The sequence below is a fragment of the Cnephaeus nilssonii genome (assembly GCF_951640355.1).
Source record: "Cnephaeus nilssonii genome assembly, chromosome: Y".
Classification (NCBI taxonomy): Eukaryota; Metazoa; Chordata; class Mammalia; order Chiroptera; family Vespertilionidae; genus Cnephaeus; species Cnephaeus nilssonii.
In genome coordinates, this window is record NC_137096.1 from 11,197,547 (window position 1) to 11,215,348 (window position 17,802).

At 39.6% G+C, this 17,802-nt stretch overlaps 2 protein-coding genes across 2 annotated transcripts in view; one reads left to right on the forward strand and one right to left on the reverse strand.

The window, feature by feature from the left end:
• Positions 1–11,935, forward strand: part of LOC307096553 (claudin-34-like) — a gene marked incomplete at both ends in the record, with an annotated part of 74,858 nt that extends 62,923 nt beyond the window's left edge. The window contains one exon of the mRNA XM_079766199.1: positions 11,865–11,935. Coding sequence (XP_079622325.1) covers positions 11,865–11,935 — 71 coding nt within the window. The remainder of the gene's footprint in view (positions 1–11,864) is intronic.
• Positions 11,936–15,052: 3,117 nt separating this feature from the next.
• On the reverse strand, positions 15,053–17,471 carry SRY (sex determining region Y; the record flags this gene model as incomplete). The annotated part of the gene is made up of 2 exons (XM_079766200.1): positions 15,053–15,058; positions 16,851–17,471. The coding sequence occupies 2 exons, from the start codon at positions 17,469–17,471 to the stop codon at positions 15,053–15,055; spliced, it is 627 nt and encodes a 208-aa protein (XP_079622326.1).
• Positions 17,472–17,802: the final 331 nt, after the last annotated feature.

Genomic DNA, 17,802 nt, shown 5'->3' on the forward strand with positions numbered 1-17,802 from the left:
GGAGCAGAGCAGACCTCTCTGATCTTCCTCTGGTGCTTCCTCTTTTTATGTGCCTAGATGGGCGTCTTCAGTGTGTCTTATCAGCGGGTCCCAGGAGCCTTACATATCTGGTTTTACATATGAAGAACAGATCACTTTATCTATTTTCTACATACATGCCACTCAAGGGTGTTTATCAACCTGTTTACATTACATTCAATACTTTTTAATACCACACTTTAATATCACACTGTAATTCCACACTTTGATACTTATTTTATATTATTCTTATCATTATTACTATAACACAGAGGAGAGCAGTTAGGGGTGACCAGGCCAGCAGGGGAGGGCAGTTGGGGATGGCCAGGCTGGCAGGGGAGTGGTTAGGGGGTGATCAGGCTTGTAGTCAGGCGAGCAGTTGGGAGCCAGCAGCATCGGATTGTGAGAGGGATGCCCCCTGTGGGATCAGGCCTAAACCAGCAGTTAGACATTCCCCGAGGGGTTCCAGATTGGAGAGGGTGCAGGCTGGCCTGAGGGACACCCTCCCCCCAGTACACGAATTTTGTGCACCAGACCTCTAATAATTTTATAAAACTTTATTTTTGTAGGACATAAGCTGTCTGCCTTGATTTGCAATGCTATGACTAAAATTATGAATTCTATTTAACTACAGAGATATATACTCAAAGTAGAAAGTCCTTCATTTTACTGTGAAGCATAGTAATTCCTCCTTTGGAAAAACTGCTGTTTGAAACTGCTGTTTGAACTACTCTGTTATTCTTAGTCTCCTATTCTGTAGGTCAACTCTATATTTTTAGACTGTAAAATAACTTTGTTCTTTGCTTGAATAGAAAAGATAAACTTAATTGTCTGACCTTGTAAGCTAGCCATCTAACTCATAAGCTGATATTGGTGCCAGGTGTCAGTATAGATGATTCTCAAGGTTACAGGTGTCTTTATAGATATGATATGTACTCAAGATTACAAGCTGTCTACAAAAGTAACTTACACACAGAACTAGAAAGATATAAAAAGGAAATACTCCCTCCTGTGTTTGTTCAGAATTTGACGGAAGTAATCTGCTCTGAACCTCCCTGCAATAAAGATGACTCCTAACTAACTGGCTTATTAGGCATGTGGTCCAGCTCACTGATTTGTGATACAACAACTGAACTTTTATTATTTTTGTTGTAACAATAAAAAGGGTATTTTGGCTGCATTTATGTGAACATAATAATAAAGTTAAAAAATATATTAAAAAAAGAATAAACTTCATTTTGGTTAGTCCTTTCCTAGTCTGTTAAAAGGTAAAAGGTCTTTGCTGTTTTTGCCCAGAATTGTATTTTTCAGGACAAAATTGCATGTTGTTTGCATTATAATCAAATCCATAACCATGTCATTTTAAAAACAGTCACTGTTTTGTTATAATAATTTTGAAAAAAAAAAAGTTGCCTATGACATTTTCAATGCATCCCATTCAAACTGGATGAAAATTATTAGAATTCCTGGAGTCTCTGGATTTATAGACATACTGGCAGGGAAAATCAGGAGAAACAAAAATTGATTATGAGACTGAATGAACTAAAAATAATTACATATTTTTATAACTTTTGTTGCAAATATTGCTGATTCTTATTCTTTTTGTTTTTCAGACATTGGAAACTTTGTTTTCTTAAAGCAATTTGGTAAATTATGTATTTTATTCTCTACTGGATCCCTCAAATATTTAGTAATTCTTAATAAGTGAATCATGGTAATATATTTCTTTGCATGAGTTCAATAAGACCAGTTTCCAATGATGATTTTATTAGTCAAGACTTTGACTGGACTGTCATGTTTAAGAGAGTCTTGTCTGGACTCTGTATATCACCAAAAGACTTGAAACCAATAGGAGTTCCTTGGAGAAAGCCTAGTACCTTGCATAGACACGTGGTAGCCCTAAAATGGATGGCACAGGAGTGTTTGGTCTGTACCCAGCCATTGCCTGGCTGTCAGAGTGGGACTGGCATGCCCCCCACTTCATGCGCCTTATGCCTCAGTGAGTAGGAGGGCTGCTGCAGAGAGCCTTGAAGCCTAGTGAATAGGAGTCCAAGTGAGTAGCAGCAGGTACAGATCTTGGTGAGGAATTTGCCCATATCTATAGGTATTTTTTTTAAATATATTTTATTGTTTTTTTACAGAGAGGAAAGGAGAGGGACAGAGAGTTAGAAACATCGATGAGAGAAACATCCATCAGCTGCCTCCTGCACACCCCCCACTGGGGATGTGCCTGCAACCAAGGTTCATGCCCTTGACTGTAATGGAACCTGTTTCCCTTCAGTCCACAGGCCAACGCTCTATCCACTGAGCCAAACCGGTTAGGGCTCTATATGTATTTTTTAATAGGCAGGCTTGATGGCAGCAGGGTGGTTTGGCTTCTCTACCCTGAGGGGTTCATTGACACTCAATCATGAAATTCCAGCAGTATAGATTTTAAAAGAGCTTGTGCAGTCAATTGCTGTTCTTATTGTGTTTATGCAAACAATCACGTCAAATTGAAACTAGATTTGATGCAATAAGTAAATTGGTCTTACTTTGACTCTTTAATAAAAATAAGGGGGTTTTGTGAGAAAAATATATATTTCAGTGGGAAATTATTAGGTCTGAAATGTTTGGGGTTTTTTTTTGTGTGGATTTTTTTTTTTTCACTTCCACCAGACCATTTGTCATAATTCCTGTTCTGACTTTTGAAATTTTATAACAGTTTGTCTCCACCAGTTTATTTGTACCCAGGGAACACTACCTCTAGAAACCTCCTTCTGTGTCCTGGCCTCATTTCCCTCTGATATACAGCAAGGATCTCTTGGTCCTTAAAGAAAAGATATATCCTTCTTCATCATGGAAATATTTTCAGAAATGACATTTCCCTCCTCAGCAGGAAAAAATATCCCTGAAAGAATTCAGAGCCAAGACTCTTGAGGGGATGTGGTAAGCAGTTAGACAGACATAAGCAGAGCAAGGATGATGGGCCAACTGGAGGAGTATTGGTTGGGACCTTGAGACCTGCTTCTCACCACTCCAGCTTCTCTGAAGCCAGCAATGGAGGAAATTAAGTAGACTCTCTCTCCCTCTCCTTTCCTCTAAGAAAGCCAAAAGATTTTAGAACAGCTAATAAAGATAGGATCAATTAGTGTAAAAAGAAGATAAAATAATTTGTATGAAATAGGCCTCTGTGATCCATCCTCAACATAGTCAACTTTAAATGAAAACAGTTACTGAATTTCTCCAGGGCGAACAGAATGTAAGGAGGAGGGAATCCAAAATACGAACAAAGAACTGTGTACCTAAACTAACATCATGGTGGAAATCCCCAAGGTACCCAGGATGAAACACTTCATGCCGGGTCGCAGCGGGGGGTGGTGACAACTAGAAAAGGCTTCAGCCAATTTTTTAAATGGCCCAATGGGAAACAGTAAGACCTAGGTGACTTATGAGGATATGATCCCTACTTCATATGTGCCTTTCAATAAGATAGATACCTACTCTTGCAAAAATATATTAAAGTCTCCTTTTCATCATACTTCTGTCTGTGAGTTCATTATTTTAATTCAGACAGGTGAGCATTTCTCACACTATCACTATGGAAAGATTTACAAACTTGTGGCTGAAGCAATCTAGTCCTGGAAGCACCCGCCCTTTGAAATCCTCAGCACCTCATTCTTTTTTCACTCCCTGGGAATGGGAAAACAGGTCTAGCTGCAGGGTAACATTTAACTTAATGGTGGCATTAACTGGCCAAGATGTCAATGGTCCACTCTACAGTGGGGCTAGGCTATGTTGCAAAAGAAGATCAGTCTTTTTTCTTGAGGGACCCTGACTCAAATTTCTCCCAGTTGAAGTGTTTGTTGCTCAAAAGAAAAGGAGACTCTCAAGGCACTTTGATCTGGTTTCCCATCTACAGAGGCATGTGTAGCAAACTGATAGAAGAATCTATACAAATCTCTGGGAGTTTGGGGCCATTCTGAGTAGGGTGGGTCCCCTGTTAAGCCTTCTCTCAGGCTCTTCTTGATAATGAAGAAAAGAGGATTGGCAAATGTTTGGTCACTATCAAGATTAGTTTCCTCTTGGGAGGTTTCTTTAAAATCATCATTTTCCCTTTTGATTCATTTAGTTCTAAAGACATATAAAACATGTTGGCATTACTGATTTCCTTATCAGATAAATTGGGGACAATTTGACCAATAAAATGTATGTTGCCCTATAACATGCCCTACTTGAAAGTGCACATTACTCTGATTTTAAAAACAGCCTTTGGTTGCTTACATACCCTTACCATTTGCACAGAAACTTTACTCTGAGGGAGAGAAAAACTTAGTTGGGGAGGGTTAAGAACAGATAAAGTAGTCCAAGTATCTACATGGGCCTTATAAAGGCTCTTTTTGTTATGATTTCAGTCATCATAAAAGTATTTGTAAGAAGGGGAAATATCCTCTCACAGTCCTAGAGCAGCCCTGTTTACTTCTGTTTTCTCTTTATAAATTACACTTCAGGTTTTTGTTTTTTTTTGTTGTTGTTGTTATGAATCATAGTAACCTCCATCTTGGGTAAAAACTGATGTTTAAAATTTTAACTCTGTTATTCTGGCTTCTGTAAATGCTTGCTTGCTTAAATAATAGGGAATAATAAGACTACTCCCATTCCAAAGAGGCCATAAACTATGTCCCAGACAGAGTAGTCAGTGCTGGTGCCAGGCCAGGCCTTAAGACACAGGACATTTTCTCAGAAGGTCTGGAAGTCTCACTCCAAATTTAGAAGACAAAGAACTGAAAAAGGTATATATAGGAAAGACTTCCTCTATTTGGGGCCTCAGAATTTGAGAAGCAATATTTCCTCTGGGCCCACTAGCACTAGCAAAATGAAAAAGACTCCAAATAAATTTGGCTTATTGATTAAGGCATTTCTGATTTACAATATAACAGTTGTTGTTTTCCACAATCTTTCTTATGGTGATCTGACTTTTTCCAGCAATAGACCCCTCTACAGTTTCACAGCAGACCTTATTTAGTAATTTTGTTGCTTTGCTTTCAGAAATCGGTAGGTGTATTAAATGGAATAGGTCAGAATAGCTAAGATTACATGTCCTAACACTTACATTTTTGTAGCTCTATCCAGGTCCCAGATAAAGCTGGGAACAATTGCTGGTTCCTCTCTAAGACCAGCTTCTTACAAAGGAGCTATTAGAATTCCTATTCTCATCCTTCAAATGTGTAAAGAAAACAGAAGGGAAAGGGAGAAGAGAGAAGAACTGGAAAGTTTCAGAAAGGAAGGGAAGAAAATGGGCATTTATTAACTTTAGAATAGTACCAGACAGTCTCTAAAATTTCTTATTAATATACTTTTTCTTTTTAAGAATTTATCTTTCTATGCTTCTCCTTTGAAGCCTCTAATATACAAATCAAAATATGCTTCCCATATAGTAATTCAGTTACATTTTAGAAGACCTCCCTATAGGGCTTCTGCACAGGTGAAGAATGACCTCTGACACCTCCACAAAGGTCCTTAGTCACCTAAGAACACCCAAGAATGGGGCTGGGGGGTGGGTGTGTCCCTTTGTCAAAAGAGCTGAACTTCAGCTCATTTATATGGTGAAGGTATTTTTGCTCAACCTCTCAGAAAGCAATTCCATTTGAAAAGCCAAAATCAAAACCAGTCACCAATTTTTTTTTATCCAGTTTCATTGCTAACTGGAATGGTGAGCAGAGGTATTTTGTTCTCTGAAGTTGTGTCTCGGGAAGCTAAAGAATGAGATCACAGACCAGAAGACTTAAGCAAAAGTGTGGAAATTTTATTACAAGCAGATTCAGATTCCCCTCATGGTGAGGTGGCCCAATGTCTTTCCACTGTAGCCTTTTAGTCTATATACTAGAGGCCCGGTGCACGAAATTCGTGCACGGAGGGGGATTGTCCCTCAGCCCAGCCTGTACCCTCTCCAATCTGGGACCCCTCAAGAAATGTCCGACTGCCCGTTTAGGCCCGATCTCTCGGATCGGGCCTAAACGGGCAGTCGGACATCCCTCTCACAATCCAGGACTGCTGGCTCCCAACTGCTTGCCTGCCTGCCTTCCTGATTGCCCCTAACCGCTTCTGCCTGCCAGCCTGATCACCCCCTAACCACTCTGCTGCCAGCCTGTTTGCCCCCAACTTCCCTCCTCTGCCGGCCTGGTCACCCCTAACTGCCCTCTCCTACAGGGTTGATCACCTCCAACAGCCCTCCCTTGCAGGCCTGGTCCTTCTCAACTGCTCTCCCTTGCAGGCCGGGTGCCTCCCAACTGCTCTCTCCTGCTGACCATCTTGTGGTGGCCATCTTGTGTCCACATGGGGGCAGTATCTTTGACCACATGGGGGCAGCTATATTGTGTGTTGCAGTGATGATCAATCTGCATAGTACTCTTTTATTAGATAGGATAGAGGCCTGGTACAGGGGTGGGGGCCAGCTGGTTTGCCCTGAAGGGTGTCCCTGATCAGGGTGGGGTTCCTTTGGGGCATGGGGCGGCCTGAGCGAGGGGCCTGTGGTGGTTTGCAGGCGGGCCACGCCCCCTGGCAATGCAAGCGGAGGCCCTGGTATCTGGAATTTATTTTCCTTCTACAATTGAAACTTTGTAGCCTGGAGCAGAGCCAAGCCTGGGGCTCCATCCGAGGCAGGCAGCCATTTGTGTTGGGGTTATAATTGAAACTTTGTTGCCTTAAGCGGGTGGGCCCAGCCAGGGTGTGTGGAAAGCTTTGCTTCCCCTGTTGCTGGCGGCAACCCTGGCCTGCTCCCTCAAGCTCCATTCTGCCACCATTTGTTTGAATTTGTTTACCTTCTATAATTGAAACTTTGTAGCTTGAGTTGAGGCTTCGGCCTGCAATGGCTGGCAGAAAGCTTGGCTTCCTCTGTTACCTAGGAAACCTTGCTCTCTGTGGCTGTAGCCATCTTGGTTTGGGTTAATTTGCATACTTGCTCTGATTGGATGGTGGGCGTGGCTTGTGGGTGTGTCGGGGGTATGGTCAATTTGCATATTTGTCTATTATTAGATAGGATATATATATAAAAGCCCAGCGACCGAATGGTGAAATGAACAGAACAACCAATTGACCCGTCGCTATGACATGCACTGACCACCAGTGCATGTGTTGGATGCTAGCACTGGGTCTGGGTCTGCATGGTAGTCCTGGTTGAGCTACCTTGGAATCCTGCTGATTATCCTATCTAATAAAAGAGTAATATGCAAATTGACCGTCACTCCAACACACAAGATGGCCATTCCCATGGGGTCAAAGATGGCTGCCCCCATGTGGACACAAGATGGCCACCACAAGATGGCCAGCAGGGGAGGGCAGTTGTGCGCAATCAGGCCAGCATGGGAGGGCAGTTAGGGGTGATCAGGCCAGCAGAGGAGGGCAGTTGGGGGAAACCAGGCCAGCAGGGGAGGGCAGTTGGGAGAGACCAGGCTGGCAGAGAAGGGCAGGTTGGGGAGACCAGGCCAACAGGGGAGGGCAGTTGGGAGAGACCAGGACTGCAAGGGAGGGCAGTTGGGTGTGACAAGCTGGCAAGGTAGGGTAGTTAGGAGTTATTGGGCCAGCAGGGGAGGGCAGTTAGGGGCGACCAGGCCTGCAGGGGAGGATAGTTAGGGGCAACCAGGCTGGCAGGGGATGGCAGTTAGGGGCAATTGGGCTAACAGGGGAGCAGTTAGGCATTGATCAGGCTGGCAGGGGAGTTGTTAGGGGGTGATCAGGCTGGCACGCAGAAGTGGTTAGGAGCAATCAGGCAGGGAGGCAGGCGAGCAGTTGGGAGCCAATAGTCCTGGATTGCGAGAGGAATCCCAGATTGGAGAGGGTTCAGGCTGGGCTGACACACACACACACACACACACACACACACACACACACACACACACACACACACCTCCAGTGCACAAATTTCGTGCACTGGGCCTCTAGTGTCAAATAAAATTAATGTGTAAAAAAAAAAAAAAAAACAACAACAACACTCAAACCTGTAAAGAATTTTTGTGAGTTTATTTGAGCCAAAATCTCCACAATTATCAGGAAGCAGATTCTCAATATACTGGGATGATGCTCCTGAGAATGTCAGTTTTTCACCTTGTTTTATACATTACAATCAAAGAAGGAGATATAAATGGATTACATGAAATCCATTGGTGGCTAGGGAGGTGGAAGAAAGCAAAACAGGGATTGGATAAAAAGTAAAATGATAGATACATACTTATTTTACATAGGTGGGTGCAGGATAGTTAATAGTCAACAATTAACATGATAACGATAACAATGAGGGAATTTGTGGTCTGTGCCCTGGCATCATTTGTTGTATCCAGAGGGATCCAGAAAAAGGGAATTTACAAGTTACCCTGACATTTCACAGATATGTTATCTTAGATGAAAAAAGACAATAGGCTCAGTAAAGATCCTCAAAGTTGATCTTTGTCAGGGAAGGTACTGGCTTTGCTATGACTAGAAAGTGATTTTTAATTTACAGATTTTCATATCAGATCATTCTTTGAAGTTACTTTAGGTCTCTGGGTTTGCAAGGCCACCACACAGGCCTTCCCTGAAGTAGTCAGGTTAGCATGTGGCCCTTTTTCATCCACATTAACAGAATTTGTAATTTTTTCTTTGAGGCCACAGATATCTTTTGTCTGATAAGTTGGCAAAGGTATTTAAAGTATATGAAGATATTCAAAAGATTAAGTAAGTTCTAAGATCACTTAAACATGAAAAAATACATATATTTATGATACAAGTAAGATGAGTTTGCCCACCTCTAGGTTCCACTCGGAACAAATACAATGGTTCCTTTTTCAACATGATCCTAAGAGGGGAACAATTTGATTAATATCTTAATTTTTAACAAGAGTATTTTGATCGTGGACCAATAGCAAATGCAATTCTTGCTACAACATAGATTTCATGTACTTTTAAATGTTTGTCTTAATGAATAAAGCTTTATCTATAACAATAAAAGCATAATATGCAAATTGACCAAACAACTGAACAGCAGAATGACCGTCCAGATGACCTTCTGGATAACCACACTATGACACACACTGGTGCCAGGCTAGCCAAGGTGCGTGTGATGCAATTGGTCAGGGGGCCCAGCCATTTCCCCACAATCACCCCACAGAGGAAGGTTACCAGTTCGGGGAGAGTGGGGAGGCAGTGCCGCACAGTTGGCAAGCAGTAGCAGTGGAAGGGGCGGGGCCAGTTGCTGGCAGTCAGGAGAAGGAAAGCCCTGATAGTCCCTGATTACTGGCCAGGTCTAGGGACCCTACTTTGTGGGAAGCCACTGCTTGACAATACTGTCATTAGCACGCATCAAGGAATGAGAGAGGCTGATGGACCTTGAGTGTTAGCGGGGCTGACACTAAGCACCAATTGTTCTGCAGAGATAGTGATGGCTCAAAGCAATTTCATGACCTGATAGCCTACAAGTAAATGTTTACTGGACCTTACTGATCTTTACTGATCTTTATTGACCTTAGAGATGGTCTGTCTGCTACCTGTTTGCTGTGCCTTACTGAGGGCAAGACGCGTATCTAAAACTGAATAAAAGCAGACAGGACCCAGTTTTGGTGTGTCTCTTCAAAAAGAGGCTCTACCTGGCTCTCAATACCTTCTAAATTCATATTTCTTACATAGTATCTTCATTTGTGCATTGGCTTCTTCTTCAGATTCTGAACCCCACCATGAAGGTTGAGGCACTACCCAAGGGGTCTGGGATTGTGAGAGTGCACAGGCCAGGCTGAAGGACACTCCCTCTAGTCTTGCCATAAAAATGGAAAGCAACTTTTACAGTTGAAAGAATTTGTTAGGCCCAATACCTTAACATGCAACACTAATACTAAACATTTTCTTTTCTATTCTGCCTTATACTTAAACAGAAAAACTCCTAAATTCTGCAAGTGGAAATATAGTTTTGCCCTTGAATTAACTCTGTGCCCAATATTTTAAAATACTTAATCGTGCCAAATATTAGTTAAACTGAGGTTAGCTAATTATCTTTATCTAAAGGATTATTTTATGACAAGCTGGTGGTTTCAGTTTAAATCTAGGGGCCTATACAAAACTCCTACACAGGGATTTCAAAGCACAACCTTCATTGATGTTTGTATTTTAAAAAGAAGGCTGCAGGTCATTAAAGAAAACCTTTCTAGGTGTGATGCTGCCAAGAGGCTTAATTAGATCTTTCAAAAATTTACATTCAATGAATCCAAGAAAGAATTTACAAGTTCTCTAAAGGAAATGCTCCAATGAAAAGTATGTGCAAGAGTCACTTTTTATTAGGCAGGCATATGAAACAGCAATTTTTCCCATAGTCTCACAGAAAGTTTCTAGACAAACATGAATAACTTTAAATGCTACCAAACACCAGCCTAGAATGGCTTCACTCGTTTTCACACTTGTTTTGTTGTTCTCCCTAGTTTAATCTGTCAGTTAGGTCTCATCTGATTGAAGATGTCAGTCAATCAACACAGAGATTTTAAAGAACACCACCGATATTAAAATCAAATGAAACTATGTATAACCTACAAATTTTGTGGAGAAACAGTAAGAAGGGAACACTCACTTCAGCAGAAAATGAAGCATAGGTTTACAACCATTTGACCTGTCATTATAACTAGACAATCAATGGGTCCAGCCTGCTTATCACTACTTGAGCTAATTCAGCAGAGACAGGGTTGAATCTTATAAGAGCAATTATTCCAATAATGCTGGTAGTGTGGGAGAGCAGTGGGTCATCCACAAAAATCTTCTCTTCCCCCACCATAAGCCATCGGCTTATAATGGGTACAAGGAGGAATATTACATCAGGAAGTAGGCAATAGGGATAGGATGGGTATGTAAAATGGGCAGTTTACAAGTAATATGGATTGGCAGTTTTCAAAGGGCTGGGAGTTTTCAAAGGGCTGACACCTCTGGTTTCTGCAACAAGGTTGTTCATCTTTCCATCATAGGCAGCTCCCAGAAGTAGAGGATGGGCCACATTTTTGAGCTCCCAGGTCCCATGTGCAATTCTCAGCCAGGTTAGAATGTGCTTTCTTTAATCAAAACAAAACAATCATGGTTAACAGAGCATGATTAATATTTCTTACAATTATAGCTGGTTCCCAATATTCTATTTCTTCTCCTACCATCATGAACACATTTAAATGCTACCAAACACAAGTCTAGAATGGTGTTTTCCAACACAATCTTATATTAATCTTCCTAGTTTAATCTTCCAGTTAGGTCTCCTCTCTTTTGTGAATTAGCAGAGATTTTAAAGAACACCAAAGATATTAAAACCAAATAAAACTGTGTATAACCTAGGAATTTTGTGGAGAAATAGTAATGAGGGAACACTTGTTCCAGCAGAAAATAAAGTATAGGTTTACAACTATTTTAATTGTCACTACAGACACTCTTTTATGGTAAAATTCAAGGAAAATAATTCCAAATTTAGGTAAGTATGTGTGAAAACCTCATCACTGGTAGAATCATGAAATAATACAAAAACTCTAGAAATTTTTGGTAAAGTTTGACAGATTTATCCATACAGCAATTCTATCACTCAGAAATTATACTCCCAATTATTATTGGGCCAAAGTACCAAGAACATATGTCCACTAAAAGACTTGAACTTGACTATTCATAGCACCTTTATTAATAAATTCATCAAACCCCAAACAACCCAAACATACATTAAAGAAGAGTGCATCAGATATAAATAAACATTATTTATACAACCTAAGCTGGGTGAATGAAGACATACCAGAATTTGTACTTACGGTTCTTGTTTGGCACATTCTATTATGCCCTGCTTGGGGCTCTTGCCCCTCTCAGTGATTTTCCTGTTATTCTCATTACAGGTCTCATGATTGATGGCCTTCAGTGCCCAGTAAACCACCTCACCCAGTTTCCAGTGACCGCCTACACCTAGCCACCACCTGCACCTATTCCCACTGGTTACTCTGACTGACCTTTACAAGGGACATAAATATCCTGCTCCCCCTATATAGCCCTGCTGATGCTGTTTTGGCCTCAGCCCTTCTGCTGGCTGATATAACAATAAATTTGTAACTGTTTTCCCCTTTTTGACCTCATGAGTTCCTCCTTTGGTGACTCAATCAGTTCTGAGTATAAGCTCAGGCAAAACTAAACTCTCCTGGCAGAAATTATCCCATATAATAAAGAAGTAATATGCAAATTGACCCTCATGCCCTCACACAATATGGCCACCCCCTGTGGTCAAAGATGGCTGCCCCATGTGGTCAAAGATGGCCACTGCAAGATGGCTGGCAAGGAGGATAGTTGTGGGTAATCAGTCCAGCAGTGGAGGGCAGTTGGGGGAAACCAGGTCTGCAGGGGAGGGTAGTTAGGGGTGACCAGGGCAACCAAGTCAGCAGGGGAGGGCAGTTGGGGGAGACCAGGGTGACCAGGCCTACAGGGGAGGGCAGTTGGGCGGGACCAGGCCAGCAGGGGAAGCAGTTATGGGCAACTGGGCTGGCAGGGGAGAGCAGTTGTTTTGGGGCAATCAGGCTAGCAGGGGAGCACAGTTGGGTGCAATTGGGTCGGCAGGGGAGCAGTGAGGCATCGATCAGGCTGGCAGGGGAGTGGTTAGAAGGTGATCAGACTGGCAGTCAGACATGGTTAGGAACAATCAGGCAGGCAGGCAGGCAGACAGGCAGGCAGGCAAGTGGTTGGGAGCCAGCAGTCCCAGATTGTGAGAGGGATGTCTGACTGGCGGTTTAGGCCCAATCCCTGTGGGACCCTGATTGGAGAGAGTTCAGGCTAGGCTGAGGGACACCCCCCCGCCCCTCCAGTGCATGCACTGGGCCTCTTGTACCATTAATAACGGAAATTGACTGGAAAGGGGTACATGAAATTTTAAGGGTTGAATAAATTATCTAAGTATTCTAAATTTGAATGATGATTAATAATATCAATTTGTCAGACATTCATCTGGGAATTTAAGGTTGGTTTATGATAACTCTTATAGATCATACTTGACTTTTTTTATTTTTAAGTTACCTAACATGAAATCAAGTATTTATTAAATTAGCTAAAATATTAGAATAGTCTCTCAAGTTAAGCAATGTATCAGAGGTGCACATATAGAAAATAACAGAAATTTATATGGGAGGGAATCTTATATTACCTGATTCAATAGTTAATGAATGAATATCTAATTAAATATATTAATAATGGCTTTCCACTAAGATATTTTCTAAATGGAGCAATTACTTTCATGTTACTAAAAATTAATGGTTCTTTATTATTGCCAACCTGAAATTATTTGCTCTTCACAGCATCCCAATGAGGCAATTTGGTTATAGCTGTTATTTATTATTTTTATTTTTTATTATTATTTAAATGTGAGAAAATTGAGGATCAGACAGATGTTCAGGTCTAGTAAGTGGCATGGAAGAGAGTCAAATTGCATCTAGAGGCCATGCTCTTGGTTTTGTCCTTCTGCTCTTTTAAATATATTTTTAACATTGTTATTTTAAAATATAGTAAATATGTGTTAGAAAACATAATAGCATTTGCTATTAATACTTGCTGAATACAAATAAAAGGTTGCTCTTTATACTTGCTTTAAAAATATACTTGCTTAAAAAAACTTGCTAAATTAGATTTTATGTGTTTATGTGAAGCAATTTTTTTTTTGGCTTATAATACATGCATGCAAATGTTCTTCCAGTGATATGTATATAAATGTACAAAGGGCAGCATTATTATAACTAAACTCAGAAAGTTTTCATTTATGTGTCCATCAAAAATGTAACAAATTACACATGGCAATTTTGAAAACCAAAAACCTGAATGTCATTGAAATTATACTAAGCTAAAAAAAAAAAGCTAGAAATATTTTGTATTCTTGCTTACTTGAAGTCCAAGAAAAGGAAATTGAATTATGGTGATGAAAGTCAGACCAAAGGTTATTCTGGGACATATTTAAAGTGAGGTTTTAAACTACCTATGGTGTCAGATGGGTGGGTACCATATTTATCAGGATAAAGACTTAGTAAGTTATATAATGTCTAATCACTGGGTTGTACAACTGAACCTAATATAATGTTGTATGTCAACTGTAATTGAAAAATAAAAAATAATTTAAAAGAAGTTTAAAAAAATGTGAAAATACAACCAGCAGATTGGGAGAATATACTTCATATAGCTGATAAAAATTTTATATACAGACTATATAAAGAATACTTGTAACTCAACAAGAAAGGCAAACTACCCAATTAAAAAATAAGGGCTGAAATAAATGTTTCTCTAAATAAGATACAAAAATGGCCAAAAAGTAGTCATTAGGAAAATGCATTTAAAACCACGAGATACCAATTTACCAGATGATGATAATTTTTAAAAAGGGAGTGGGAAATAACAAATGTTTGCAGATTATGGAGAAATTGAAACACTAATATGCCCCTGGTGGAAAACAGTTTGGTATTCCTCAAAAAGACATAGAATTACCCAATAATTCCACTCCTAAGCATACACCTACAAGAACTTAAAACAGGTATCAAATATATACCTGTTTATGAAAGTTCATGGACAATGTTAAAAATATATTTAAAAGGGCAGAAGGACAAAACCAAGAGCATGGCCTCTAGATGCAATTTGAATTTGAATCCCTTCCATGCCACCTTCTAGGCCTAAACATCTGTCTGATCCTCAATTTTCTCACATTTAAATAATAATAAGAAATAAAAATAATAAATAACAGCAATAACCAAATTGCCTCATTGGGATGCTGTGAAGAGCAAATAATTTCAGGTTGGCAATGGTAAAGAACCATTAGTTACTAGTAAAATGAAAGTAATTGCTCCATTTAGAAAATACCTTAGTGGAAGTCTAATGTAGAAAGGCATTATTATGTATAATGTAGCAGCATTATACGTAATAGCCAAAAGCTGCAAACAACTTAAATGTCTACTACCATCTGATGATTGGATAATCGAATGTGGTATAATCATACAAAGAGATACCATTCAGCTATAATAAGGAATGAAATACTGACACATGCTATAACCTAGGTACATAAATACTATGCCTAGTAAAAGAAGCCAGACACAGAGGATCAAATGCAGTATGACTATTGATATGAAAATGTCCAGAAAAGGTAAATCCATAGAAAAAGAAAATAGATCAAAAGTTGCCTGAGAATGGGAAGTGACTGCTAATAGGTGGTATGTTTCTTTTTGAGGTGATTAAAATGTTCTAGAATAAGAGAGTAGTGACAGTTGCACAATATACTTGTGAATATACTAAAAAATCTGAATTTGTAACACTGTAAAGTAGTGCATTTTATGGTATGTGAATTTATTATGGTATGTGAATTATAGCTTAATAAAAAAGAGCATTCATTAAAAAGGGGAGGTTTTAAGTATAGAACACTAATATATAGAATAGATATAGCCCTAGATGGTTTCACTCAGTGGGTACAGCACTGGACTGTGTACTGAAGGGTCCCTGGTTGATCCAGGTCAAAGGCACATGCTGGGGTTGCTGGCTAGATCCCCAGTAGGGGATGTACAGGAGGCAGCTGATCAATGATTCTCTCTCATCACTGATGCTTCTATCTCTTCCTCTCCCTTCCTCTTTAAAATCAATAAAAACTACATTTAAAAAAATAAAAACATATATAAATCATTTTAAGCACACTCTAACAAATTATTTAGACTTTTTAAAGATTATGGCAATATATATTTCTCATTTATATATAACACATTTCAGATTAAACAAAATTGTTTTGGAACAAATTATTCTGCAAAGTTAACTCCTATTTTACCCTGAACAGAGTGGAGGGGGTCAATGGAGGAAAAAAAGGAAGGTGTCATCTGATAATAGTTTAAACAATAAAGATAAATTAGCTCTAAAAATATGACATTTAGTTCAAAATATATACTATTTTGGTGTTTCAGTTTTTGAGGTGTTGTTTTAAAAAGTTTTGGAATATATGCATTGAAAAGTTGATTTTGATATGTGCTATTTATTTTGACTAATGACTTATTTTTATTCTAAAAGTAATGCTTCTCTTTGCAAACTGCAAGTTTTAAAAAGTTAGGTGGCAATGGGAACAAGTACATTGACATTATCAAATGTAATTTTTCAGGAAAAGAGGCAAAAGCATGCATCTCATACAGATATATGTAAAATAAGTGAGCATGAGTTAAATTAAGATTGTATTTTACCAGATAGCTGTTATAATAGATTCAAAGTAACATCAAAGTATGTAGATTTGTGAGGAGTTAACAAATTGAATTGCAAATGGAGTAAAACTGGTTTTTCCACAATAGGGAGGAAATGTAATATAAACTACTGAAGACAGAATTTACTTATCTATGTGTAAATAATCTTCACTTTACAAATATGCACAAAGTAGCCCAGAGACCAATGAATAAACTGAAGCTAGAGGTTTTTCACTGAAGTGCATGATTTTTTTTCCTGTAGAACAATTATGTGCATGTTTCTCACCCTATATTTATTTTTTAGTTACAGCATTTAAACTAGTGACTATACACAAATAGATAGTGGCCAATCTCTAGAATAACTAAAATTAGATATAAAAATTGTTCACTAATAGAAAAACAGATCACTTTGGGTTAGTAGTGTTAACATACTTCTCATCAAGTAAGTACTTTCAAGCAGCCACACACACAGGTTGAATTACTTAAGAATGTTTGCGTGCCTTATTTTTAAATTAAATTACAGGTAAAATAATAGTACATTTGAGATGAATAGGAGCTTTGTTACTGAGAGCAAGAAAATCGATATGGAAAATAAAGAAGTGAAGACCTGAACTGTAAACTACGGTAAAAAGGGAACCATGTGTAGCCACTTACCCGATTTTCATCCAGTTCCTCGGAGCTACTGCCCTGCTCCTGTCCCAGCACCGAGCTGGCCCTAATCGCGGGTTGTGAGCTGCTTAGCTGGTCCTGCATTCTTAAGTGCGTAATTTTAGTAGAGACGTCCCTGAATGTGATGCGGTTCAACCGCCTGTCCACATGCACCTGGCTGCGTGGTATTGAAAGGGAATCTGCGGGGTGCGATATGTTATTTTTCGGTGGTACCTTGGCCTTCCGACGAGGTCTGTATTTATAGTCCGGGTATTTCTCTCGGTGCTCCTCACGTAGTCTCTGTGCCTCCTCGAAAAATGGCCATTTTTCGGTTTCTGTAAGCTTTTTCCACTGGTTTCCCAGCCTCTTGCTGATCTCAGAATTTTGCATTTTAGGATTTTCTAGAGCCACCCTGCGTCTTTCCTCTTGAGACCACAGCATGAATGCATTCATAGGTCGTTTGACGCGGTCCTGGCCCTTGTCTCTATCATTTCCTCCTGTTTCACACCAATAACTTGAGTTAGGATTGCCCATCCAAAGTAGGGAAGAGGTTTCCCCAAAGTCCAGAATACTTTGTTGCTGTATCGCTGAACTGTAATCATCATCGCTGCTTATTACTCTGAACATGGCAGAAGCATCTGATAGATTATACCATTAATAAAGGTAAAGGTAGCAAAATTAGATGTAACTGTTCTGAGTTGTTTTTCTGTTTGTTTGTTTTACTATTCAAACCTCATTTATAGCTGAGACTTCATTAACTTTTATGATAAAATATTTATTTCTCCGCCCCCAAAATCTCCCCAGAAACACCCAGTGGCTGACAGACAAACCCACCCATCCAGTCATTCTCAAGCAAAATTTCTTATTCACACACTGCCACTGTGTATGCACTCCACACCCAATCCACAGCACTGAAGGCTTTAAATCCTGAACATAGACTTGAAGATTATAATAAAAT